Genomic DNA, 27772 nt, shown 5'->3' with positions numbered 1-27772 from the left:
TAAAAATTTAGGAATATATTCTATTTATTAGAATTTTTGAGAGGTTCTCTAAGGGGAGTAGTAGTTGGAGACAATAAAACCATAATATTTGGAATTTGTGTTCTGGTGCTTTGCATATAACAAGCACTGAAATGTATCGGTTAAATGTTAAAATTTCTGAAGTAAGGAAGACAGACCCCTGATTTTTATGAATGTGATTTATCTGTAACTTTAGGAACACATCTATTCTGTGATGCAAGGTATACTGTTATCAAAGCATTAAAAAATACCTAAATTTTGTTCTATAGGTATCCTGCAACATCCGGATGGCACAGTTTTGAAACAGTTACAGCCACCTCCCAGGGGTCCAAGAGAGCTGGAATTCTATAATATGGTAAGTGAGGTAAGATTTGTTTTGTTGTATTCAAAGAGTTTTTCATAGTTTTCTGATGATGACTCGGTAAGAAATACATTTGACAGTAGTGCCTGGGTGGCTCAGTCAGTTAAGCATCTGACTCTTGATTTTGGCTCAGGTCATGACCTCACAGTTTGTGGGATTGAGCCCCATATTGGGTTCTGTGCTGATAGCTTGCAGCCTGCTAGGGATTCTCTCTCTACCTTTCTTTCTGCTCCTCTCCCTCATGCATGCTTTCTTTCTCTCTCACAAAATAAATAAATATTAAAAAAAAAAAAAAAAAGAAATACATTTAACAGCATGTCCTGGTATATTGTATATGTCACTGAAACAAAATCTTCAAGAAGCAAAATGCTTGTCTTTACTGATACAGTCTTGTATTTTCTACTCTACTTCATTTTTTCTTTTTCTTTTTTTTAAATTTTTTTTAAAGGTTTTATTATCCATATTTGAGAGAGAGGGAGACAGAGCGTGAGGAGGGGAGGGGCAGAGAGAGAAAGAGGGAGACCCAGAATCTGAAGCAGGCTCCAGGCTCCAAGCTGTCAGCACAGATCCCGACGCAGGGCTCGAACCCACGAACCATGGGATCATGACCAGAGCCAAAGTTGGACGCCTAACAGACTGAGCCACCTAGGCACCCCTACTCTACTTCATTTTTTAAAGATCCTTATTCTGATCCACTAGATTGATTTCAATTAATGGGGTTTTGACCTACATTTTAAAAAACACTTAACTGAGGGACTATTTGTATTTCTCAGAAATGCTGAGTTTAAATGTTTTTATTTTCACTACAGAATTTTTTAGAATCTTAAATGTGCTAATGTGCATTGTGAATCTCCTAAGTGAGGGAGGGGGAAAAGGGCATACTTAACATTCACTTAACTCTATGACTGGAAATACTTTTTAGTGCATTCACAATTTTTTCAACCACCACCTCTGTCTAATTACAAAACATTTTCATCACAGAAAAGAAAACCCTGTACATGTTAAGCCTTCTCTGGCAACCACTAATCCGTTTTTTATGGACTTATGTATTTAGGATATTTTATATAAATGGAATTATAAAATATGTGTCTGGGTTTCGTTTAGCATAACTTTTTTTTTTTTTTTTGAGAGACCGTGTGCACACAAGCGGGTGAGGGGCAGAGGTAGAGGGAGAGAGAGAATCTTAAGCGGGATCCATGGCCAGCATGGAGTCTGACATGAGGCTTAATCTCACGACCTTGAGATCATGACATGAGCTGAAATCAAGAGTCTGATGCTCAATAGACCGGGCCATCCAGACACCCCAGCATAACGTTTTTAAAGTTCATCTACATTATAGTATGCATTAGTATTTTGTTCCCTTTTATGGCTGAGTAATACTCAATTTTACTTAATGCCACATTTTGTTTATCCATTCACCCATTGATGGATATTTGGGTTGTTTTCATCTTTTGGCTTTCGTAAATTGTATTGCTGTGAACGTTCCTGTAAAAGTATTTGTTTGAGTACCTGTTTCCAATTTTTTTTTCAATATTTGAAGTTTATTGTCATATTGGTTTCCATACAACACCCAGTGCTCATCCCAAAAGGTGCCCTCCTCAATACCCATCACCCACCCTCCTCTCCCTCCCACCCCCCATCAACCCTCAGTTTGTTCTCAGTTTTTAACAGTCTCTTATGGTTAAGCTGTCTTCCACTCTAACCTCTTTTTTTTTTTTCTCAGGATCCACCTAAGAGTGAAACCATATGGTATCTGTCTTTCTCTGTATGGCTTATTTCACTTAGGATCACACTCTCCAGTTCCATCCATGTTGCTACAAAGGGCCATATTTCATTCTTTCTCATTGCCATGTAGTACTCCATTGTGTATATAAACCACAATTTCTTTATCCATTCATCAGTTGATGGACATTTAGGCTCTTTCCATCATTTGGCTATTGTTGAGAGTGCTGCTATAAACATTGGGGTACAAGTGCCCCTGTGCATCAGTACTCCTGTATCCCTTGGGTAAATTCCTAGCAGTGCTATTGCTGGGTCATAGGGTAGGTCTATTTTTAATTTTCTGAGGAACCTCCACACTTTTCCAGACTGGCTGCACCAATTTGCATTCCCACCAACAGTGCAAGAGGGTTCCCATTTCTCCACATCCTCTCCAGCATCTATAGTCTCCTGATTTGTTCATTTTGGCCACTCTGACTGGCATGAGGTGATATCTGAGTGTGGTTTTGATTTATATTTCCCTGATGAGGAGCGACGTTGAACATCTTTTCATATGCATGTTGGCCATCCGGATGTCTTCTATAGAAGTGTCTATGCATGTTTTCTGCCCATTTCTTCACTGGGTTATTTGTTTTTCGGGTGTGGAGTTTGGTGAGCTCTTTATAGATTTTGGATACTAGCCCTTTGTCCGATATGTCATTTGCAAATATCTTTTCCCATTCCGTTGGTTGCCTTTTAGTTTTGTTGGTTTCCTTTGCTGTGCAGAAGCTTTTTATCTTCATGAGGTCCCAGTAGTTCATTTTTGCTTTTAATTCCCTTGCCTTTGGGGATGTGTCAAGTAAGAAATTGCTATGGCTGAGGTCAGAGAGGTCTTTTCCTGCTTTCTCCTCTAAGGTTTTGATGGTTTCCTGTCTCACATTCAGGTCCTTTATCCATTTTGAGTTTATTTTTGTGAATGGTGTGAGAAAGTGGTCTAGTTTCAATCTTCTGCGTGTTGCTGTCCAGTTCTCCCAGCACCATTTGTTAAAGAGACTGTCTTTTTTCCATTGGATATTCTTTCCTGCTTTGTCAAAGATTAGTTGGCCATACGTTTGCGGGTCTAGTTCTGGGGTTTCTATTCTATTCCATTGGTCTATGTGTCTGTTTCTGTGCCAGTACCATGCTGTCTTGATGATTATAGCTTTGTAGTAGAGGCTAAAGTCTGGGATTGTGATGCCTCTTGCTTTGATCTTCTTCAAAATTACTTGGGCTATTAGGGGCCTTTTGTGGTTCCATATGAATTTTAGGATGGCTTGTTCTAGTTTCAAGAAGAATGCTGGTGCAATTTTGATTGGGATTGCATTGAATGTGTAGATAGCTTTGGGTAGTATTGACATTTTGACAGTATTTATTCTTCCAATCCATGAGCACGGAATGTTTTTCCATTTCTTTATATCTTCTTCAATTTCCTTCATGAGCTTTCTATAGTTTTCAGCAGACAGCTCTTGTACATCTTTGGTTAGATTTATCCCTAGGTATTTTATGCTTCTTGGTGCAATTGTGAATGGGATCAGTTTCTTTATTTCTGTTTCTGTTGCTTCATTATTAGTGTATAAGAATGTAACTGATTACATTGATTTTGTATCCTGCAACTTTGCTAAATTCATGTATCAGTTCTAGCAGACTTCTGGTGAAGTCTATCAGATTTTCCATGTATAATATCATGTCATCTGCAAAAAGTGAAAGCTTGACTTCATCTTTGCCAATTTTGACGCCTTTGATTTCCTTTTGTTGTCTGATTGCTGATGCTAGCACTTCCAACACTATGTTAAACGACAGCGGTGAGAGTGGACATCCCTGTTGTGTTCCTGATCTCAGGGAAAAAGCTCTCAGTTTTTCCCCGTTGAGGATGATGTTAGCTGTGGGCTTTTCATAAATGGCTTTGATGATGTTTAAGTATGTTCCTTCTATCCCGACTTTCTCGAGGGTTTTTATTAAGAAAGGATGCTGAATTTGTCAAAGGCCTTTTCTGCATCGATTGACAGGATCATATGGTTCTTATCTTTCCTTTTATTAATGTGATGTATCACATTGATTTGTGAATGTTGAACCAGCCCTGCATCCCAGGAATGAATCCCACTTGATCATGGTCAGTCATTCTTTTTATATGCTATTGAATTCGATTTGCTAGTATCTTATTGAGAATTTTTGCATCCATATTCATCAGGGATATTGGCCTGTAGTTCTCTTTTTTTATTGGGTCTCTGTCTGGTTTAGGAATCAAAGTAATACTGGCTTCATAGAATGAGTCTGGAAGTTTTCCTTCCCTTTCTATTTTTTGGAATAGCTTGAGAAGGATAGGTATATTCTCTGCTTTAAACGTCTGGTAGAACTCCCCTGGGAAGCCATCTGGTCCTGGACTCTTATTTGTTGGGAGATTTTTGATGACTGATTCAATTTCTTTGCTGGTTATGGGTCTGTTTAGGTTATGATCTATCCATTTCTGTAAGTGGAGTGTTAAAGTCCCCTGCAATTACCACATTCTTATCAATAAGGTTGCTTATGTTTGTGAGTAATTGTTTTATATATTTGGGGGCTCCTGTATTCGGCGCATAGACATTTATAATTGTTAGCTCTTCCTGATGGATAGACCCTGTGATTATTATATAATGCCCTTCTTCATCTCTTGTTACAGCCTTTAATTTAAAGTCTAGTTTGTCTGATATAAGTATGGCTACTCCAGCTTTCTTTTGACTTCCAGTGGCATGGTAAATAGTTCTCCATCCCCTCACTCTCAATCTGAAGGTGTCCTCAGGTCTAAAATGAGTCTCTTGTAGACAGCAAATAGATGGGTCTTGTGTTTTTATCCATTCTGATACCCTATGTCTTTTGGTTGGCGCATTTAGTCCATTTACATTCAGTGTTATTATAGAAAGATATGGGTTTAGAGTCATTGTGATGTCCATAGGTTTCATGGTTGTAGCGATGTCTCTGGTACTTTGTCTCACAGGATCCCCCTTAGGATCTCTTGTAGGGCTGGTTTAGTGGTGACGAATTCCTTCAGTTTTTGTTTGTTTGGGAAGACTTTATCTCTCCTTCTATTCTAAATGACAGACTCGCTGGATAAAGGATTCTTGGCTGCATATTTTTTCTGTTCATCACATTGAAGGTCTCCTGCCATTCCTTTCTGGCCTGCCAAGCTTCAATAGAGAGATCAGTCACGAGTCTTATAGGTCTCCCTTTATATGTTAGAGCACGTTTATCTCTAGCTGCTTTCAGAATTTTCTCTTTATCCCTGTATTTTGCCAGTTTCACTATGATATGTCGTGCAGAAGATCGATTCAAGTTAAGTCTGAAGGGAGTTCTCTGTGCCTCTTGGATGTCAATGCCTTTTTCCTTCCCCAGATCAGGAAGTTCTCAGCTATTATTTCTTCAAGTACACCTTCAGCACCTTTCCCTCTCTCTTCCTCCTCTGGAATACCAATTGTGCGTATATTATTTCTCTTTAGTGCATCACTTAGTTCTCTAATTTTCCGCTCATACTCCTGGATTTTTTATCTCTCTTTTTCTCAGCTTCCTCTTTTTCCATAATTTTATCTTCTAGTTCACCTATTCTCTCCTCTGCCTCTTCAATCCAAGCTGTAGTTGTCTCCATTTTATTTTGCAGTTCATTGATAGCATTTTTTAGCTCCTCCTATTCCTTAATCCCTTGATCTCTGTAGCAAGAGATTCTCTGCTGTCCTTTATACTGTTTTCAAGCCCAGCGATTAATTTTATGACTATTCTAAATTCACTTTCTGTTATATTGTTTAAATCATTTTTGATCTGTTCGTTAGCTGTTGTTATATCCTGGACGTTTTTCTGAGGGGAATTCTTCCGTTTCGTCATTTTGGATAGTCCCTGGAGTGGTGCGGAACTTTGGGGCACTTCCCCTGTGCTGTCTTGAATTATTTGTGTTGGTAGGCAGGGGCGCAGTCAGACCTGATGTCTGCCCCCAGCCCACTGCTGGGGCCACAGTCAGTCTGGTGTGTGCCTTCTCTTCCCCTCTCCTAGGGGCAGGATTCACTGTGGAGTGGTGTGGCCCGTCTGGGCTACTTGCACACTGCCAGGCTTGTGGTGCTGGGGATCTGGCGTATTAGCTAGGGTGGATCAGCAAGGTGCACAGGGGCGGGAGGGGCAGGCTCAGCTCGCTTTTCCCTAGGTGATCCGCTTCGGGAGGGGCCCTGCCGCACCGGGAGGGAGTCAGACCCGCCGGAGGGATGGATCCGCAGAAGCACAGCGTTGGGTGTTTGCGCAGTGCAAGCAAGTTCCCTGGCAGGAACTGGTTCCCTCTGGGATTTTGGCTGGGGGATGGGCGAGGGAGATGGCGCTGGCGAGCGCCTTTGTTCCCCACCAAGCTGAGCTCTGTCGTCCAGTGCTCAACAACTCTCCCTCCCGTTGTCCTCCAGCCCTCCCGTTCTCCGAGCAGAGCTGTTAGCTTATAACCTTCCAGATGTCAAGTCCCGCTTGCTGTCGGAACACACTCCGTCCGGCCCCTCCGCTTTTGCCAGCCAGACTCGGGGGCTCTGCTTGGCCGGCGGGCCGCCCCTCCGCCCTGGCTCCCTCCCGCCAGTCCGTGGAGCACACACAGCCTCTCCGCCCTTCCTACCCTCTTCCGTGGGCCTCTCGTCTGCGCTTGGCTCCGGAGACTCTGTTCTGCTAGTCTTCTTGGTTATTTAGGCAGGTGTAGGTGGAATCTAAGCAATCAGCAGGACGCGCAGTGAGCCCAGCGTCCTCCTACGCCGCCATCTTCCACCTGTTTCCAATTTTGGATATAGACCCATAAGTGGAATTGGTGGGTCATATGATAATTATACATTAAACTTTTTGAGGAACTGTCGGTGTTTCCCAGAGTGGCTTTACCATTTTATATTTTCACCAGCAATATATGAGGTTTCCAATTTCTCTTATCCTCACCAACATTTGTTAGGGTTTTGTTTGTTTTTTTAATGACCATCCAAGTGAGTGGTAAAGTGTTAATCTCAGCGGTTTGTTTGATTTGCATTTCCCTAATGGCTAATGATGTTGAGCATCTTTTCATATACTTACTGGCCATGTGTATTTCTTCTTTGGAGTCCTATCTACTCAGATCCTTTGCTTAGTTTTTCATTGAGTTGTCTTTTTTATTTAGTTGTAGGAGTTCTTTATGTATAGATAAAAGTCCCATGTCAGATAGATGAATGGAAGCCAATGAAAATGAAAACAGACATTCCAAAACCTTTCGGATGCAGCAAAGGCAGTCATAAGGGGGAAGTATATAGCAATCCAGACCTTCTGAAAGAAGGAAGAAATGTCTCAAATATACAACCTAACCTTATACCTAAAGGAGCTGGAAAAAGAATAGCCAATAAAGCTGAAAACCATCAGAAGAACAGCAATATTAAAGTTTAGAGCAGAAATCAATGATATCGAAATCCAAAAAACAGAACAGATCAATGAAACTAGGAGCTGGTTCTTTGAAAGAATTAACAAAATTGATAAACCCCTAGCCAGACTTATCAAAAAGAAAAAGGAAAGGACCCAAATAAATATCATGAATGAAAGAGATCACAACCAACACCACAGAAATACAATTATAAGAGAATATTATGAACAACTGTATGCCAACAAATTGGACACTCTGGAAGAAATGGGTACGTTCCTAGAAGCATATAAACTAGCAAAACTAAAACAGGAATAAATAGAAAATTTGAACAGACCAATAACCACTAAAGAAATTGAATCGGTAATAAAAAATCAAACTAACAAGGGGCACCTGGGTGTCGCAGTCAGTTAAGCATCTGACTCCTGGTTTGGCTCAGGTCATGGTCTCACAGTTTCATGAGTTTAAGCCCCACATCAGTCTCTGCGCTGGCAGCACAGAGCCTGCTTGGGTTTCTCTCTCTCTCCCTTTCTTTGGTGCTGTCTCTCAAAAAAAAATAAACTTAAAAAAAAATCAAACAAGACAAATAGACAAGAGTCTAGGGCCAGATGGCTTCCTGGGGGAATTCTACCAAACATTTAAATGAGAATTAATACCTATTCCTTTGAAACTGTTCCAAAAAATAGAAGTGGAAGGAAAACTTCCAAACTCATTTTATGAGGCCCGCATTACCTGGAGTCCAAAACCAAACCAAACCTTTCCTAAAAAGGAAAATTACACACCAGTTTCACTGATGAACATGGATGCAAAAATTCTCAACAAGATACTAGTAAATTGAATCTAATAATAGATTAAAATAAATATTTACCATGATCAAGTGGGATTTATTCCTGGGCTGCAGGGCTGTTTCAATATCCACAAATCAACAGATGAAAGAAAGAACCGCATGATCCTGTCAATAGATGCAGAAAAAGCTTTTGACAAAATACATCATCCTTTCTTGATAAAAACCTTCAAAAGAGTAGGGATAGAAGGAACATACATACTTCAACATCATAAAGTCCACGTGCAAAAGAGCCACACACCCACAGCTTATACCATCCTCAATGGGAAAATCTCAGAGCTTTCCTCCTAAGGTCAGGAACACAACAGGGATGTCGACTCTCACCACTGTTGTTCAAAATAGTACTAGAAGTTCTAACCTCATCAGTCAGACAACAGAAATAAATAAAAGGCATCCAGATCAGCAAGTAAGAAGTCAGATTTTCACTCTTTGCAGATGACATGATACTCTACATGAGGGGCGCCTGGGTGGCGCAGTCGGTTAAGCGTCCGACTTCAGCCAGGTCACGATCTCGCGGTCCGTGAGTTCGAGCCCCGCATCAGGCTCTGGGCTGATGGCTCGGAGCCTGGAGCCTGTTTCCGATTCTGTGTCTCCCTCTCTCTCTGCCCCTCCCCCGTTCATGCTCTGTCTCTCTCTGTCCCAAAAATAAAAAAAAAAAAAAAAAAAGAAAACCCAAAAGACTCCACTGAAAAATTGCTAGAACTGATACATGAATTCAAAGTCACAGGGTTTAAAATCAACACACAAAAGTCTGTTGCGAATGTATACACCAATAATGAAGCAGCAGAAAAAAATCAAGGAATCGATCCCATTTATAAGTACACCAAAACCTGTAAGATACCTAAAAATAAATCTAACCAAACAGGTGAAAAATTTATACACTGAAAACTATAGAATGCTTATGAAAAAAACTGAAGAAGACAAAAGGAAATGGAAAAGCATTCCACGCTCATGGATTGGAAGGACAAATATTGTTAAAATGTTGATACTGTCCAAAGCAATTTACACATTCAGTGCAATCCCTATCGAAATAACAGCATTCTTCACAGAGCTAGAGCAAACAATCCTAAAATTTTTATGGAACCAGAAAAGACCCCCCAAATGGCCAAACAGTTTTGAAAAAGAAAACCAAAGCTGGAGGCATCACAATTTGGGACTTCAAGCTGTACAAAGCTGTAATCACCAAGACAATATGGTACTGACACAAAAACAGACACATAGATAAATGGAACAAAACAGAAAACCCAGAAATGGACCCACTAATGTATGGCCACCTAATCTTTGACAAAGTAGGAAAGTGCACCCGATGGAAAAAAGTCTCTTCAGCAAATGTTGGGAAAACTGGACCACTTTTTACACCATACACAAAAATAAATTCAAAATGGATAAAAGACCCAAATGTAAGATAGGAAACCATCAGAATGCTATAGGAGAATACAGGCAGTAACCTCTTTGACCTCTGCCGCAGTAGCTTCTTACTAGACATGTCTCCAGATGCGAGGGAAACAAAAGCAAAAATGAACTATTGGGACCTCATCGAGATACAGTGCTCCTGCACAGCAAAGGAAACAATAAACAACAGTAAAAGGCAACTGACAGAATGGGAGAAGGTATTTACAAATGACATATCTGATAAAGGGGCCTTCCAAAGAAGGCAGCTGGTTGGCTAATAGACACATGAAAAGATGCTCAACATTTCTCCTCATCAGGGAAATACAAATGAAAACCACAATGAGGTACCACCTCACACCTGTCAGAACGGCTAAAATTAACCCAGGAAACAACAGATGTTGGCAAGGATGTGGAGAAAGGGGAACCCTTTTGCTCTGCTGGTGGGTATGCAAACTGGTGCAGCCACTCTGGAAAACAGTATGGCGGTCCCTCAAAAAATTACAAATACCCTACAACCCAGCAATTGGAGTACTAGCAATTTATCCAAAGGATACAAAAATGCTGATTTGAAGCAATTTTTATAGCTGCACTATCAACAGTAACCAAATTATGGAAAGTGCCCAAATGTCCATCAACTGATGACAGATAAAGATGCACACATGTATATGTATACACACACACACACACACACACACACACACACACACACAGGAATATTACTTGGCAATGAAGAAGAATGAAATCTTGCCATTTGCAACAACATGGATGGAACTACAGTGTATTATGCTGAGTGAAATAAGAGAAAAATATGATTTCACTCATGTGAAATTTAAGAAACAAAACAGATGAACATAGGGGAAAAGAATGAAAAATAAAATAAGATAAAAGCAGAGAGGGAGGCAAACCATGAAAGACTCTTAAATACAGAGAACAAACTGAGGGTTGCTGGAGGGGTGTTGAGTGGGGGGATGGGCTAAATGGGTTTTGGGCATTAAGGATGGCACTAGTTGGGATGAACACTGGGAGTTGTATGTAAGTGATGAATCACTGGGTTCTACTCCTGAAACCAATAGTACACTATATGTTAACTAACTTGAATTTAAAAAAAAACTTTTTTTTTGTCCAAGATCATTTAAATAGTTAACAGTGGCCCCAGGATTTGAACTTAGGCAGTCTGGTTCTAGAATATGTGCTTTTAACTGCTACACACTGTCTCTTGTTTGAAGAATGTATTTTATATTCACTCTGTAAAAGTCTTGTACATAATTTATTCTAGGTACCTTATTTTTTATTATTGTAAATAATATTTTTTGAGGTAAGTTTCCCAGTGATTGCTAATATAAGAATGAAAACGTTTGTACAGTGTTTCTTATATCTAGTAATCTTGTTGAACTATAACAGTTCTAATTGTTTTCTATGTAAGCAGTTCTGTGATTGGAAGGGTTTTTTGTTGCTGTTGTTCCTTGTATAGATATATATACACATACATTTTTTAAATGTTTATTTTTGAAAGAGAGAGAGAGACAGAGCATAGAGCATGAGTGGGAGAGGGACAGAGAGACAGAGGGAGACATAGAATCTGAAGCGGGCTCCAGGCTCTGAGTTGTTAGCACAGAGTCTGACTTGGGGCTTGAACTCAAGTGCTGTGAGATCATAATGTGAGCCGACACTTAACTGACTGAGCCACCCAGGCACTCCTGAATCCATGTATTTCTGTCAAGTAGTTCCAGTTCTGTGCTATATAGAAGCAATGATGGGAGGGGGGAATGCATCTTCCTCTCAGTTAACATTTCTCCATTTAAGTATGACTTTCTAAGTTTCTGATTACAAATTTCTTCTCAGGTTAAGGAAATTGCCTGTTGTGTGAGTCAAGAAACAAATGGTACACTTTGTTTATTTACCAGGGTGTGGTTAGAGTTTAAGGCCACTTGCAAGAGATAATGCTTTACTATCCCTGGGCCTAAAAGGGTAAAGAAAGGGAGTGGTTACTAGAACCCAGGGAAGTTAACTTTAGCAGAAGTCTTGTACTGAGAAGGAGGGAATTAGAGAAGTAAATAACCTGACCTCAACTCTTTTCCTACCCTCCACTGTCTTGCTCCATTAAGCGACAAGGGACCCCCATTGATACAGTTGAGTCAAATTAGCTTCTTGGAAAAAGAGGAAGATACATAGCATCTTTTCTATCTTTATTTCAAGAAACAATTTAAAATATGAATGGGTATTGAATATTTTTCACCTACCTTTTCTGTATTTATTGAAATGATTTTATGAGTTTCCTCCTTTAATCTGTTCAATCTGAACTATTATTTTCGTCACATATTTTCTTTGTCTGGTTTTGATATCAGGTTTCTTTTAGCTTCATGATATGAGTTGAGGAGCATTTATTTTTCTGTTTTGTGGAAGAATTTGTATCAGATAAGGATTTTGTTCCTTAAAGTCCTGATAGAACTTAACTAAATTCATCAGAGTAGCCAAATGTCTGTCTCTGTCTTTTCTTTTTCCCTTTCCTTTTTTCCTATCCTTTTTTCATTTCATTCTCTTTCCTGGGAAAGGATAGATTTGTAACCACTGATTCAGTTTCTTAAATATCTTGAATTTTTGTCAATGTGATAGTAAAATATAGTTGGATTATATTTTAATCTACTTATGACTCCTTTTTTATTCCTGATGTTGTTTATTTGTTGCTTCTATCTTTTTCTATATCAGCATTGCCACCAGCATTTTTGGAGTACAATGGTAGGGGAAGGGAGAAGATGCCAAAGTTTTTACTGTTCAGTAGTTAGACTTTCATTTACTCTCCCTGTTTTAGGATAGTAACTCTGACCTCCTCTGTGTCCACCTTTATGCCTAGACCCTAAATTCAGAGATCCTTTGGTTGAAGTCTTTGGAGTGGATCTTTATGAAGCCCAAACATCACTGCTTAGCTTACTGCTTTTGATTTCCTCTTTACTTATATAGACCCCTATGAATTTCCTTTCTTTCCTTGGGAGCTCAGCTATGCATTTAAGAAAATATTTGTTATATTTTATCCTACATCTCTCTAGTAGAAAAGTTTTTTAGGTTATCTAGTCCGGTGTGTTGAAGTAAATACCAGGCCTAGTACTTTAAAAAAATATTTAAAGTAAAAAGGGAAAGTTTATCTCTCTACTCTTCCAGTTCTTTTATCTTTTTCATGAATAAAAATATCATCAACTTCTTTAACTACTAAGTACATAGAGATATACCTAGTTCCTCCATCTTGTTGTTATGTCATCATGAACACTCTGCCCTCTGTTCCTTAGGCCAGGAACAGAGAGATGATAAGGTACACCCTTCTCTTAATTACCTTGGCCTAGAAGTGACTAATACCACTTCTGCTCACATTTCAGTAGATCACATGGATATTTGGTGAGTGTATGCCACACTTGAGTTCATTCTGTAGAATTGGCTTGTAGGTGTAACTACTTGACATGAATATGGCTTGACAAATATAATTAGAATTGTAATACTAAGATTTCATAAACATTTTACACCCATAAACTTTAATGGTTTTGGATAATTAGGTAGACCATATTGTGAGAGTTTGTTGGATAAAATGTCTTATAAGTTGTGTTTTAAACAAAAATAGTTTCTTTCCCTCATCTTTTAGGAAACAAACAATCTAGTTCCAGGATACAGGAACATTTTAGTATTTTCTAGAATTATTATTGGTTATAAATCAAGGAATTAAATGCACAATAATTGGACTTAATTAAGTTAAAGGATAATTTTTTTAAAGGTAAAATCACAACTCCCTTGTAGACATGAAATAAATAGTTGTTAAAGATTTTGTTTAATGAGGGAACCAAGCAGATATTGAAACTGGTTCAGAAGAGAAGCCAAAGAAGAACAAATTTATAAGGAATAAGGGAAGTTAAAATAAGTATATATGTGTGGATACTGAATTCCCCCCTCCCATGGTGGGTAGAGGGTGGAGGGAAGTCAGTTGAACCTCCTCTGGCCAGAATTTATTTATGTTTCTGTGGACAGGAATTATTTTGTATTTGCGTAAAGCTTTATCTACATTTTACGTAGTTGTAAAATAGTTCAAGGACAGTGAAAAGCTAGAATTAGATGAAGAAGAATGTGCTGTAAACAATATGCAGTTTTTCCTTGGAGATACACAGTAATCTTTTTTTGCTTCCAAATGTATTTCCAGCTGAAACTCATACCAGATAAATTATGATTCAACAGTATTGTTTTTTTTTTGAGAAATATGTAGGGCAATTATAAAGCATTATAAGAAATCAACATGCAAATGTTTTATTTATCTATATTTCAGGTTTATGCTGCTGATTGTACTGATGGTGTTCTTTTAGAGCTACGAAAATATTTGCCAAAATATTATGGCATCTGGTCACCTCCAACTGCACCAAATGGTAACCTTTTCTTAAGAATCCATCCTTTAGTATTAATTCATGAGAGTAGCTTTTTAAAAGTCTGTATATAAAATCAAGCCTAGTATTATACAAACAATATATGTGTGTTTTTCTTTCTAGTATTTTTTCTATTTCATTAAGGAAAACTTAATACTTTTGCTTTTCATAACCAGTTTCTTAAATGGTATGTAACATTAATGACCAATTTGTTGTAATTGAATAAAAAAATCTACATACTTAGTACTGTATTAATTTATAGATGTTCTTTTTTCCTAATTTATTGGACAGTTTCCCATTTTGAGTAGGAAAAAAAAATATTTTCTTTGTTTGACTTTGTCTCTGTATCTCCTATCCCCATCTCTAGGTTCTAAATTGCAGTCTTTTAAAAACTGCTAAGTTTCATGGTTAGAGGACAAAATGATCTATGTAAAGTCACAGCATTTCTTTCTTAGTGAATGCTTGAAGCAGTGTTTGCCTTTTCAAGGCCTTTGACAGAACAAATTTTATTTAAACAAGTAACATGACTGCCTAAAAATTGAAGAAGGTTCATGAATGGGGGAAGAGTTTTAAACTTGACTGGGTTTCCTTCTACTAACTTACTAGGTGTGCCATGTTTCATTTTTAGGGGAATCATGGTATCTCCCTTTGAGTATCCTCAGTTAGGTAATAGTAAATCTATGATTCCCTGGGAATTCTGTATTTCAGTTATATGAAAAGAGTGAGCCTAGCTTTTCTTTTTCCTTTCTCCCTTCTTTCTTTTTTCTTTTGTTCCTTACTCCTTCCCTTCCTTTCTTTTTTTCTTTCTTTCTTGTCTTTAGTCCAATATACATATATTTCATATACATATAATACATATGTTATACATACATATATCCCTGATTCAGATCAGCACCTTAAATTGTTTCACAAATCTTTATGATCACCTTTACTTTATAGAGATTTCCATTGTAATGTAAGATATCTGGATTCCATTAAACTTTGCTACTAATTGCTATTTAATTTTGAGCAAATCATGACTCTTCAGTAAAGTGACATTGAAAGATTAACAAAGGTTGCTGAGGATGGGACTAGATTCAACATCTAGAAAGTAAATACTCAGTTTAAAAAGATTATTAAGAAGGAGTAGAATACTGAGCAAATTGCAAGAAACACTTGGTTTCTACCTTGATTATGTCCAAATTTTGAGAACTAAGAAACTGCTAAATATGTGAATTAAAGAACAACTAAATAGAAATTTGGCTAACTCGTTAACCTTTCTGATCTCTACTTTTTCTACTATAAATTGAAAATAATACCACAGAGAGTTGAGAAGATGCATGTTATGTTATGTGAGAATGCTTTGAAAACTCTGTATTCTTATTTGAATATAAATGGAAATTTGGTGCTACTGAGATGAGAAGATGAAGTAGGGAAAATGAAAGAAGAGAGGAGAAAATGCAAATAAAAGGAGTAAAAGAACAGGAATAAAAAGTGTATATGTACAGAGTGGCTCAGTACTAGCAATAACTGCCTCAGGGAATTTCCTATTCCTTTTCAATTTTTTACCTCTGGAAGAAGTTAGATGAGAACTGCTGCACCATGCAGGTGCTTAGCTTTGATTTTAATAGAGTTTATGGAATCATTTTTCCGTTTTTATCCTTTTGATTATAAATGAAATTAATATAAAATGGGAAACTTTTGTACATGTTTAGCCAACAGGGTCATGAAAACAAATTCTCTTAAATTTTAGTGGAATACTGGGGCGCCTGGGTAGCTCAGTTGGTTAAGTGTCCGACTCTTGATTTTGGCTTAGGTCATGGTCTTAACAGTTCATGGGATCGAGCCCCATGTTGGGCTCTGCATTGCTGGTGTGAAGCCTGCTTGGGATTCTCTCTCTCCCTCTCTCTGTCCCTCCCCAACTCATTGTGGGTGCTCTCTCTCAAACATTAAAAAATATTTTAAAAATTTTAGTAGAATACTGTGGTTAGCATTACTTTATTTTGCATATGAAATAACTGGCCTTTTATTCCCCCTTTGGGCATCTTTTTTTTAGGTGCTCAGAGTAGAGATTTATAAAACTTGATACAGTTCTTACAATCCAAAGTAGTAAAATGTAGAAAGTACTGCCAGTTTGCTCAGCAAATTATTGTAACTTTGAGAGAAGCCTAAGAATGTGCTGATTGATAAGGTTTTTTTCTTTTGATTTTTTATGATAGCTTTATCAAGACGTAATTTATGTACCATAAAACTCACCCATTTAAACTATACAATTCAGTAGTTTTTAGTATATTTATGGAGTTGTACAGTCATCACCATTAGTTAATTTTAGAGCATGACTAATGGGATTTTTTTGAAAGGTAAAACATTTTTTGCTGATACTATCTTTAAAGATTTTGAACTAGTTATATATATTAAATTACATTTGTATCTGTGTATAAACATATGCCTAGTACATGTACTGTCAAAAGCCTTTTATTGATAGTTCTTTAGGGAAATAGAGAAGTGTATCTTCAAGTAGGTTTGAACAAATTGAGAGTTTTCAATTGTAATCTCAGTCAGCCTTATTGATTATTAGGTTTCTGGATCTAGCTACTAGTCAAATTTTAGGAAGCGTGGACTGAAATAAGTTGGCATACATGTCTGTTCTCTCCTTTACACTTAAATCAAATTTGGAGGCTCAAAATCTCTGCTTATAATTCTACTTTCAGCTTATTTTGGTCTTGGAAATGACTGATGATTGAAGTGGAAGGCAGAAGTAAGGCCTTCTCTGATTTTCCATATGGCTTCACAGTTGGCCAGGGGTTCCTTATGTGGCCTTTTCCCCTTTTTGAGAGGTTCAGAAATGAAGATGGTAATCAATACCTAGTAGATTTTCTAGATATGGCAGGGAAGAATTTGATGAAACTTGGAATCTGTATTCTCATAATTTATACAATCAATAATATTCAGTAAGGGGTCTAAATAAGTTTTTCTTCAGCTCCCTAAATGCATTCTGCCTTGTCTTTCCTTTAAAGGAACTAATTATCTCATCTTTACTATTTAGTTAATACAGGTCTTTCAATTTTTCCACAATATTTCATATGTCTATTTTTTTCTCTTTTGACACTGGGAATTTTCTGCCTCTTTCTTAGAGGGTTGGAAATATATTCCAGCAGTAGAAAACTTGCTATAGGAATTTTTTATGCTTAATGTATTAAAAGCAATGTAAGTATTATATTTGAAATATAAACCTTGTTGCTAAAATTTTTACACAGCTACGGAAAGAGGGATGGATCTGTGTACTTTCTCTCAAGGTAGCTGGAGATGGGAGGAGAGAATCAGAAGGGGCCTGTTCTGTGCTTTTTTCCCCCATCTTCTCACCCCATCCTATGGTTTTGTTTTGTTTTTTTTTTTAATGTTTATTTATTTTTGACAGAGAGAAAGAGCTTGAGCAGGGGAGGGGCAGAGAGAGAGGGAGACACAGAATTCGAAGCAGGCTCCAGGCTCTGAGCTGTCAGCACAGAGCCCGATGCGGGGCTCGAACTCACAGACCGTGAGATCATGACCTGAGCTGAAGTTGGACGCTCAACCAACCTAGCCACCCAGGCGCGCCCCGACTGTGGTTATTTTTTAAAGCACAGAAGCTTGGGTGGGTTCCAGTCTTGAACAGTATAGTCTCACTGTGCCATTACCTTTCACTATCAACAATCCATGTCTGTGTCCAGACCTTTTGTTTTCTCTTATTGAACAAGTCTGTTTGTGAGAGGCTTTCTTTAAAATGTGTCATACTCCTTGTGTGCCAGTGCTGGTCTCTTACGCTATAGCTTTTTATCATATTTGGGCTTGACTTAACCTACTTCTACACAGTCCTGACCTTTCCCCAGTCTTCCTTTGACTAAGGGATAAAATTTATGTCTTTATTTTTTATCCTTTCAATGAAAAGATTTATGGCCCTTAAATCTGAGGGGCTTAGCACTTTCTCAAGCCCTGTCAGGGTTGTTCTCCTTTTTGGTTCAATGCAGTCTTCTTTGTTGTAATTTAATAACTATGCTAGTCTTGGTGGGTCAAGGTAAAAGAAAAAAGTGTGAAGTCTTTTTTGTCTGGTGGCCTTTTATTTAATTAATCGAAAATACATACCTTTTCTAACTTTGTCACTTTGGTGAAAAGCAGAGGTGTGCCTGGGTGGCATTGTCAGTTAAGCATCTGGCTCAGGTCATGATCTCAGGGTTTGTGGGATTGGACCAGCATCAGATGCTGCACTGACAGCATGGAGTCTGCTTGGGATTCTCTCTCTTTCCCTGCTCCGCTTTGTGCTCTCGCTCACTTGCTCTCCCAAAATAAATAAATATACATTTTTTAAAAAGCAGATAAATTCTGTTTTTGAGAAAAAGTTTTTAGGAGAAATGCTTCTCATGTTCATAAGTGAAAATTATGATCTCATTCAGAACTTTGGGAAGATTCTTTCAAATAAAAAGGGGAAGAATTTCTTTCCTCCATTCCTTTAGTGTAGTTAGATCCCTACTTTCAGGCTAAAGCTATAATTAGTTCAGCTATAGTATGTAATAACTGGGACTTCTATAATCTTTTACTTGAATCTCCATTTATAATAGTTTTCTATGGGAAGATGTATGCAGAATGCCAAAGAGGTTTACAGATGAACTTTTTGATGAATGCCTATATTCTAAAAAGCAAGATATTTATTTTCCTTTTTAGAGTATTAAGACTAAAATGTGTATTTGGCAGTGACCATATTTTAAATTGACTTACCTTTCTTAAGCTATAGTTCTGTTGTATACTCTGTGCGAAGGATTTATTCCTATTACTAATTAAACATTTTTTTAATGTTTATTTTTGAGAGAGAGACAGAGTATGAGTTGGGGGAGGGGCAGAGAGAGAGGGAGACACAGAATCTGAAGCAGGCTCCAGGCCCAGAGCTATCAGCAAAGAGCCTGACATGGGGCTAGAACTCATGAACTGTAAGATCTTGACCTGAGCTGAAGTCAGACGCTCAACTGACTGAGCCACCCAGGTGCCCCTCCTATTACTAATTTTCAATGAAGAATTTTAAAAATTATTAAAATACTGAGAGATCTAGTGAGGCATAGATGACATAAACTGTATTCTCAAAGGGGAATACATTTCTGGAATAGCTTTTAAAATAAGTTATTTTTAATGTCCTTATATCTATTTCATGCCTTTGCTTATGAATATTGTTTAATAACCTCCTGAAGAGTTTCTTTTTTTTTTTTTTTTTTTTTTTCAACGTTTTTTATTTATTTTTGGGACAGAGAGAGACAGAGCATGAACGGGGGAGGGGCAGAGAGAGAGGGAGACACAGAATCGGAAACAGGCTCCAGGCTCCGAGCCATCAGCCCAGAGCCTGACGCGGGGCTCGAACTCACGGACCGCGAGATCGTGACCTGGCTGAAGTCGGACGCTTAACCGACTGCGCCACCCAGGCGCCCCTCCTGAAGAGTTTCTGAGTGATATTTACACTTGTTATAAATTTGTTGGTCAGTTTTTTTTTTTTTTTCCCCAGATGGAGTGATAATAATTGTTGACTCTGGATTTGTTTTAACTTTTTTCTCAGTTTTAAGATTTCCTCATTTTGTTTTCCCCTGGTAGTTATTTGAGTAGTAATATGTTTGCCTATTACTAATTAAAGTTTTTCTTTAATAACAGATTTATACCTAAAACTGGAAGATGTGACCCATAAATTTAATAAGCCCTGTATAATGGATGTAAAGATAGGGCAAAAGAGTTATGATCCTTTTGCCTCATCTGAGAAGATTAAGCAACAGGTCAGCAAGTACCCATTAATGGAAGAGATTGGGTTCTTGGTGCTTGGCATGAGGGTAAGAGTGATTATTTGTAACATTTCTTTTTACATGTTCTTCCCTTGAAAATTATAGATGTTATTATAATAGCTATATATTAGAAGATAATATATTTTGGATTTGGGTTGTCCATATTTCCCCCAATGAGGGTAGAGATTTTTATCTCTTGTTCACTAATATATGGTCAGTGTCTGGAATGATTCCGACAAACAGTATGTAATTAATAAATGAATAAATGGCTGAACTGTAAGACTCGCTTAGGTAATTTTGTTTTTAGGAAGCTTAAGTTTAGGTGCAAAGTAAATAGCATGATAAGTAAACGTGATATTATTATGATTTTGCCATGAGAAAAGTGCTAAGTTTATATGTTCAGTTATTTTTCTATATTTTTTTAAATAGAAAAGGAAAATTAAAAATTAGGTTATTGCTTCAGCCGTGATTTAAAACAGTTAAATTTGCTCATGATTCTGTGGGTTGGCAGTTTGAATTGGGCTCAGCTGGTCAATTTGCTGATCTCACACAGGGACACATATGGCTATGCTCATCTGATGGGTCAGCTAGAGCTAGACAGTCTAAAACAACCTCACTCTCATGTCTGGGAAATGGTACTGTTGGCTGGATCCTTCTCCCTGTGATCTCTCATGTTCCAGAAGGCTAACTGGAGCTTCTTCATGTATCACAGTCCAAGAATGCAAGAGTGAGAGCTAAAAGGGCTCTTGAAAGCTACATTAGAAAGTCATTTACTGTCATGTCTATGGAATTTTATAGGTCAAAGTATATCACAGGGCCAGCCTGTATTGATAGGGAAAAGAAACAGACTCCACTTCTGATTGTAGGAATAGAGAAGTCGCCATACAAATGGTAGTGCACACAAGAATGGGAAGGATTGTTGAGGCTATCTTTGTAAATAATATGCCACAGTTAAAAAGTGATGTGGAATAAAATCCTCTAAGCAAACGGTATGCCTTCTAAATGTGTGGAGGTAAAATTTGTATATATGATAAATGATTGCTTACCTTTATAAGCATAATGGGTAGTTTTGAAATTCATCATGTAAGATGATATATAGGTCTTCCTTTTGACTTTTAAACAGGTAAGTTAATATCATCATGTAGGATGATATATAGGTTTTCCTTTTGACTTTTAAACAGGAAAGTTAATAGGAAGCATTATAGATGAATTGTTAATGTGATGGTAATAACAGCACAGTTGAATTTGGTATTCTGATTGTAAATAAGACCAAAGAAATTAGAATAGAAAACTATAATTAAATATGGGTATATGGTAAAGAAAAAAAGGGTAATGGAATAATATTTAAAACAAACAAGGAATAAACATCCCATGGGAATCTAACTGGGCAACTTTTTAACCTTCACTGTTGTCAAATCCCTTTCTCTCCTACTTTCCATTCCCACTTTTAGCTGATGACTTTGCCTTCAAAAAAAATAAATAAAAGCCATCAGACAGGATTTCCTTTAATTTTCTGCTGACAGATATAAATACCTAACCTGCAAGTACTTTCATTCCCTCTTTATTCCTGTCACGTTGAAGAATTTTCCATCCTTCTGTCTAAGCATAACTCTTCCTATGTTCTCTGGATCTCAGTCCTCTCCACCTCTTTAGGAACCAAATACTGTTGATTTTCACTTGTTTTTCTTATATGTTCAACTTCTCTCTGTCTTTCTCTCTCTATTGACTCTTTAACTTTTGTTTTAAATATGATCAAATTACTCAAATTTTTCAGGAACAAAACCTCAAAACCCATAATTACTGTGCTCTGCTCTCCAGCAGAGAGACTTGCTCCCCTTTACAACTGAACTAGTTATTTCCATTTAATATTCTTAAACTCATTCCAATCTGGCTTCTGTTCCATCCTGCCTCCAGATTTGCACGTCCCTAAGATCCCTGAAGACATCTCCATTGTTACTAGATTCAAATGGCATTCTTTTTTTTTCTTAAATATGAAATTTATTGTCAAATTGGTTTCCATACAACACCCAGTGCTCATCCCAACAGGTGCCCTCCTCAATACCCATCACCTACCCACCCTTCCCTCCCACCCCCATCAACCCTCAGTTTGTTCTCAGTTTGTAAGAGTCTCTTATGTTTTGGCTCCCTCCCTCTATTCACTTTACTTCGCTTTGAAAAGCAGCTTTCAGTGCTAAGTCCTTCTTGAAACTGTCCTCTTAGTGTTCATGACACTACGTAGTCTCCTGGCTTTTTCCTAAGACCACTTTGTAGTCTTCTTGTCCAACTCATTTCTTTTTATTTATTCTTTAAATATTGAGGTATTTTGTTCAGTTCCATTTTACTGCCTCCTTTTTTCTGTTTCTTCCTAAGCAGTGTCTTTGTTCTTACCGATTCATTTTTCACTTATACTGATAACAGTCTACTGATAGCTAGATACTGGGATAATGTAAAGACATCTAGAATGAATACATAAAAAACGGACACACATCCCTCTTACAAACTACAACCACATAAATAGTAACATCTGTTATTCCCTATCCCAATAAAGGCATCACCATACAAAGTTTTACAAAGGAGAAAGCTTGTAGTACTGTCACATTTTAGAACCATCCATCATTCCTATTGATCTTAGTTCCCAAACACCTCTTGAGTCCAGTTATCTCTTCTCAGACTCTAGTCTCTTAACTGATATCTCAAGTTCAATTTTGCTCTCTTCCAGTCTGTTCATCAAACATTGCAAAAGGTCTATTTATCACATTTCCCTATTTAAAAACTCTTTAGTGGGTTTCCATTACCTTTAGGGTACGTATACAGGATAAATAAGGCATTGCATGATTTGGCATTCTTGGGATATGTGGCTTCCCCAGACAAATAGAGGTTCTTCTTTTTGTATCTCTCTCTCTTTTTTTTTTAAATTTTATTTTATTTTTTTAAAAAGTTACATCCAAATTAGTTAGCATATAGTGCAACAGTGATTTCAGGAGTAGATTCCTTAATGCCTCTTACCCATTTAGCCCATCCCCCCCTCCCACATCCCCTCCAGTAACCCTCAGTTTGTTCTCCATATTTATGAGTCTCTTTTGTTTTGTCCCCCTCCCTGTTTTTATATTATTTTTGTTTCCCTTCCCTTATGTTCATCTGTTTTGTTTTTTAAAGTCCTCATATGAGTGAAGTCATATGATTTTTGTCTTTCTCTGACTAATTTCACTTAGCATAATACCCTCCAGTTCCATCCACATAGTTGCAAATGGCAAGATTTCATTCTTTTTGATTGCCAAGTAATACTCCATTGTACATATATACCACATCTTCTTTATCCATTCATCCATTGATGGACATTTGGGCTCTTTCCATACTTTGGCTATTGTTGATAGTGCTGCTATAAACATGGGGGTGCATGTGTCCCTTCAAAACAGCACACCTGTATCCTGTGGATAAATGCCTAGTAGTGCAATTGCTGGGTCGTAGGGTAGTTCTATTTTTAGTTTTTTGAGGAACCTCTATACTGTTTTCCAGAGTGGCTGCACCAGCTTGCATTCCATCTCTCTCTTTTTTTTTAATGTTTTATTTTGAGAGACAGAGACAGAGAGACAGACAGAGTGAGAGCAGGGGAGGGTCAGAGAGAAAGGAAGACACAGAATCTGAAGTAGGCTCCAGGCCCTGAGCTGTCAGTAACAGAGCCTGACACAGGGTTCTAACTCATTGAACCATGTGGTCATGACCTGAGCTGAAGTCGGACACTTAACCGACTGAGCTACCCAGGCTCCCTGTGTTTGTATCTTTTTAATAAAAACTTTATTGAGATATAATTTATACATCACTCAATTCACTCACTTAAAATATATGGTTCATTGGTTTTAGTATATTTATAGAGTTGGGCAACCATCACCATGTTCAACTTTAGAATATTTTCATCACCCCGGAAAGAAATGCCATACCTATAGTCACCCCTCATTTTCTTCCAGTCTTTCATTGCCCCCTAGCGTTAGGCAACTCTGATCTACTTTCTGTCCTATAGATTTGCCTCTTCTGGACATTTCATATAAATGAAACTGTGTGATACACTGGATGGTCTATGGTGACTGGATTCTTTCCACTTAATGTTTTCAAAGTGCATCCATATATCAGAATTGTATTCCTTTTTTTTGCTAAGTAATGTTTCATTGTATATATATGCCACATTTTCTTTATCCATTTATTGATAGGCATTGAGTTTCCATTTTTTGGCTATTATCAATAATGCTATTATGAACATGAATGTACAGGTTTTTACATGTGCATATGTTCTTATTTTGTGTAGATTTCTAAGTTTGAAATTAGCAGCTCCTGTGGTTAAGTTTGTTTAACTTTTTAAGAAACTGCCAAAGTCTTTTTCCAGTTACTGCACCATTTTACATTCCTACCAGTGTTGTATTAGCGTTCCAGTTTCTCCACATCCTTGTCCAACCCTTGTTAATTGTCTTTTTTTTTTTTTAAACCACTGCCATCCTAATGGGTGTGAAGCAGTATGTCATTATGGTTTTTTTTTTATTTTTTTTACTGTTTTTTATTTATTTTTGAGACAGAGTGTAGGGAATGGGGGGGAAGGAGAGAGAGAGAGAGACACAGAATCCGAAGCAGGCTCCAGGCTCTGAGCTGACAGTACAGAGCCTGACACGGGGCTCGAACTCACGAACTGTGCAATCATGACCTGAGCCAAAGTCGATGCTTAACCAACTGAGCCACCCAGGTGCTCCAGTGGTTTTGATTTACAGTTCCCTAATGGCTAATGATATTAATTATCTTTTCTTTTCATGCACTTATTGACCATTTGTATATCTTCTTTGGAGAAGTGTCTATTCTGATCCTTTGCCCATTGGGTCATATTTCTTTTCTTTTTTTTTTTTTTAACGTTTACTTATTATTGAGAGACAGAGAAAGACAGAGCGTGATCAGGGGAGGGGCAGAGGGAGAGGGAGACACAGAATCTGAAGCAGATTCCAGGCTCTGAGCTGTCAGCACAGAGCCCGACGCGGGGCTCGAACTCACAAACCGCGAGATCATGACCTGAGCCAAAGTTGGGATGCTTAACTGACTGAGCCACCCAGGCACCCCCATATTTCTTTTTACTAATGTTTTATACAAATCCCTGATATATGATTTGCAGATATTTTATTTCTTTTTACTAATGAGTTTTATACAAATCCCTGATACATGATTTGCAGGTATTTTCTCCCTCCCCTCCCCTTTTTAACTTTCTTGACAGTTCCTTTGAAGCACAAAAGTTTTCATTTTGAAATCTATTTTTTTCTTTTGTTACTTATGCTTTTGGTGTTATAGCTAAGAAATCATTGCCTAACCTAAAGTCTTGAAGATTTACTCCTATTTGTCTTCAAAACGTTTTATAGTTTTAGTTCTTACATTGAGATCTGTGATTCATTTTGATTTTGGGGGTGTGGTTTGAGGAAGGGAACACATTTGCATATGGATATCTAGTGGTTGCAGCACCATTTGTTGAAAAGACCATTCTTTACCGCATCGAATGGTCTTGACACTCTTATTCAAAATAAGTTGACTATAAATGTGAGAATTTATTTCTGGACTCTCAGTTCTGTTTTCTTGATCCATATTACCTATCTTTATGCTAGTATCATACTGTCTTTTTTTTTTTTTTAATTTAAACTTTATTGAGGTATAATTGACCTCTAAAATTTTAAGGTAATTAAAGTGTGCCTCATGGTGATTTGATATACATTTGAAAGAATATCCCCCAGCTAGTTAATTAACACATCAATCACCTCATGTGTTTATCATTTATTTGTGTCTGAGAGAACATTTAAGTTCTACCCTCTTAGCAGATTTCAATTCTATTGTACAATACAGTGTTATCAACTATAGTCACCATGTTTTACATTAGATCCTCAGACTTATTCATTTTACAGCTGATAGTTTGTAACTTTTTAACCACGTTATCCTATTTCCCCCATCTCACAGCCCTTGGCAACTGCTTTTCTACTCTGTTTCTATGAGTTTTATTTATTTTTTTGAGATTACTCATATGAGTGATGCCATGAAGTACTAGTCTTTCTTTGTCTGGCTAATTTTATGTAGCATGATGCCAATAAGATGCATCCTAGTTATTGCAAATTGCAGGATTTTCTTTATTCTCATGAATAAATAATTCCATTTTATATATATATACACACACATATATACATATATATATATACGTATATATATATACATATATATACATATATATACATATATATACGTATATATATATATACATGTATATATATGTATGTATATACATATATATATATATGTGTATATATATATGTATATATGTGTGTGTGTATATATATATATATATATATATATATATACCATAACTTTATTCATTCATCCTTTGACGGACATTTTGGCTTCCGTATTTTGACTATTGTGAATAATGCTGCAGTGTACATTGGAATGTGAATATCTCTACGATGTTTTCATTTCCTTGAATATATACCCAGAAGTAGAATTGCTAGACCATATGATAGTTCTGTTTTTTGATTTTTTGCAGAATCTCCATACTGTTTTCCATACTCACTATACTCAATTTATATTCCTACCATTTGACCTGTATACTTCAAACCTCTGGCAGTTTGATGCTAAGATGCTAAGTGTATTTCCCTTTTTTCCATATTCTGGCCAATCCTTGTTTGTTATCTCTTATCTTTTTGAATGATAGCCATTCTAACAGGTGTGAGATATTCTAACACAGTATCTCATTGTGGTTTTGATTTGCATTTCCCTGAGATTAGTGACCTTGAGCACCTTTTGATGTTCCTGTTGGCTGCTTAGATGTTTTCTTTGGAATAATGTCTATTCAGTCCCACTGCCCATTTTTTAATTAGATTTTCTGTATTAAATTGTATGAGTGCTTTATATAGTTTGGATATTAATCCCTTATCAAATACATGATTCACAGATATTTTTTCGGAACCACACTGTTAATGTAGCCTTAAGTTTTGAAATCAGAAGTTGTGACAGCTCTGATTTTGTTCTTCTTTTTTCAAGATTGTTTTGACTAATTCTGGGTCCTCCTTAAATTTACACATGAATTTTAGGATGAAGTTGTAATCATCAGTCCTGCAAAAACGTGCCGGTTTGGATTTTGGTAGGGATCGTATTGGATTTGTAGATCAATTTGAATTCCTGTTATTTTTGTTCTTAGAACTCCCTTTATATAGTATTTAATATATTGTTTACTTATCTGAGAAAGTATATGATTGAAGTATGAGATAAATGAAAATGATGTGAATATAGGTAAGGTATACAAATCTAGGTTATTAAAATTAGGAGATAAACATTGAATTTTAATAAAAGTAATGCTTGGGTTAAAATTTTCAAATAGTTTATTTCTTTGGAAGGTGGTAAATTCATTGAACTTTTTAGTCACAATATGTTTGTAGACTAATAAGGTTAGAGTTGGATAATTTTAGAATTGATATTCTAAAGTTTAAAAATTTCCCTCTATGGGGTACCTGGGTGGCTCAGTCAGTTAAGCGTCCCACTCTTGGTTTCAGCTCAGGTCATGATGTGATGGTTTTGTGAGTTTGAGCCCTGCGTTGGGCTGTCTCTGTGTCTCTCAAAATAAATAAGTAAACTTAAAAAAAAAAATTTTTCCCTCCAGGAAAATCATGCCTTTGAACAAAAACTTCCTTTAATATCACTAAACTATACTGAAGTTTACCAAATTCAGTAAAACCTTGGTTTGTGAGCATAATTCATTCCAGAAACATGCTTGTAATCCAAAGCACTTGTAAATCAGAGCGAATTTAGAAATAATGGAAACTCAGATGATTTGTTCCACAATCCAAAAAATGTTCATAGAAAAATGATTATAATACTACAACATAATACAAA

The 27772-nt window shown here is 37.0% G+C and overlaps 1 protein-coding gene across 2 annotated transcripts in view; it reads left to right on the top strand.

Annotated features, from left to right (window-relative positions):
- IPMK (inositol polyphosphate multikinase) overlaps positions 1-27772 on the top strand; it is a 65852-nt gene that overhangs the window by 12812 nt on the left and 25268 nt on the right. The window contains exons 2-4 of one of the 2 annotated variants that reach the window (XM_049645072.1): positions 288-382; positions 14015-14111; positions 19752-19924. In XM_049645072.1, coding sequence (XP_049501029.1) covers positions 288-382; positions 14015-14111; positions 19752-19924 — 365 coding nt within the window. The remainder of the gene's footprint in view (positions 1-287; positions 383-14014; positions 14112-19751; positions 19925-27772) is intronic. The other variant, XM_049645073.1, reaches the window with a different exon arrangement.

The sequence above is a fragment of the Panthera uncia genome, chromosome D2, assembly GCF_023721935.1.
Source record: "Panthera uncia isolate 11264 chromosome D2, Puncia_PCG_1.0, whole genome shotgun sequence".
In the NCBI taxonomy this organism is placed as follows: Eukaryota; Metazoa; Chordata; class Mammalia; order Carnivora; family Felidae; genus Panthera; species Panthera uncia.
The sequence above is the reverse complement of the archived record's forward strand: the minus strand, read 5'-3'. Positions and strand labels throughout refer to the sequence as shown.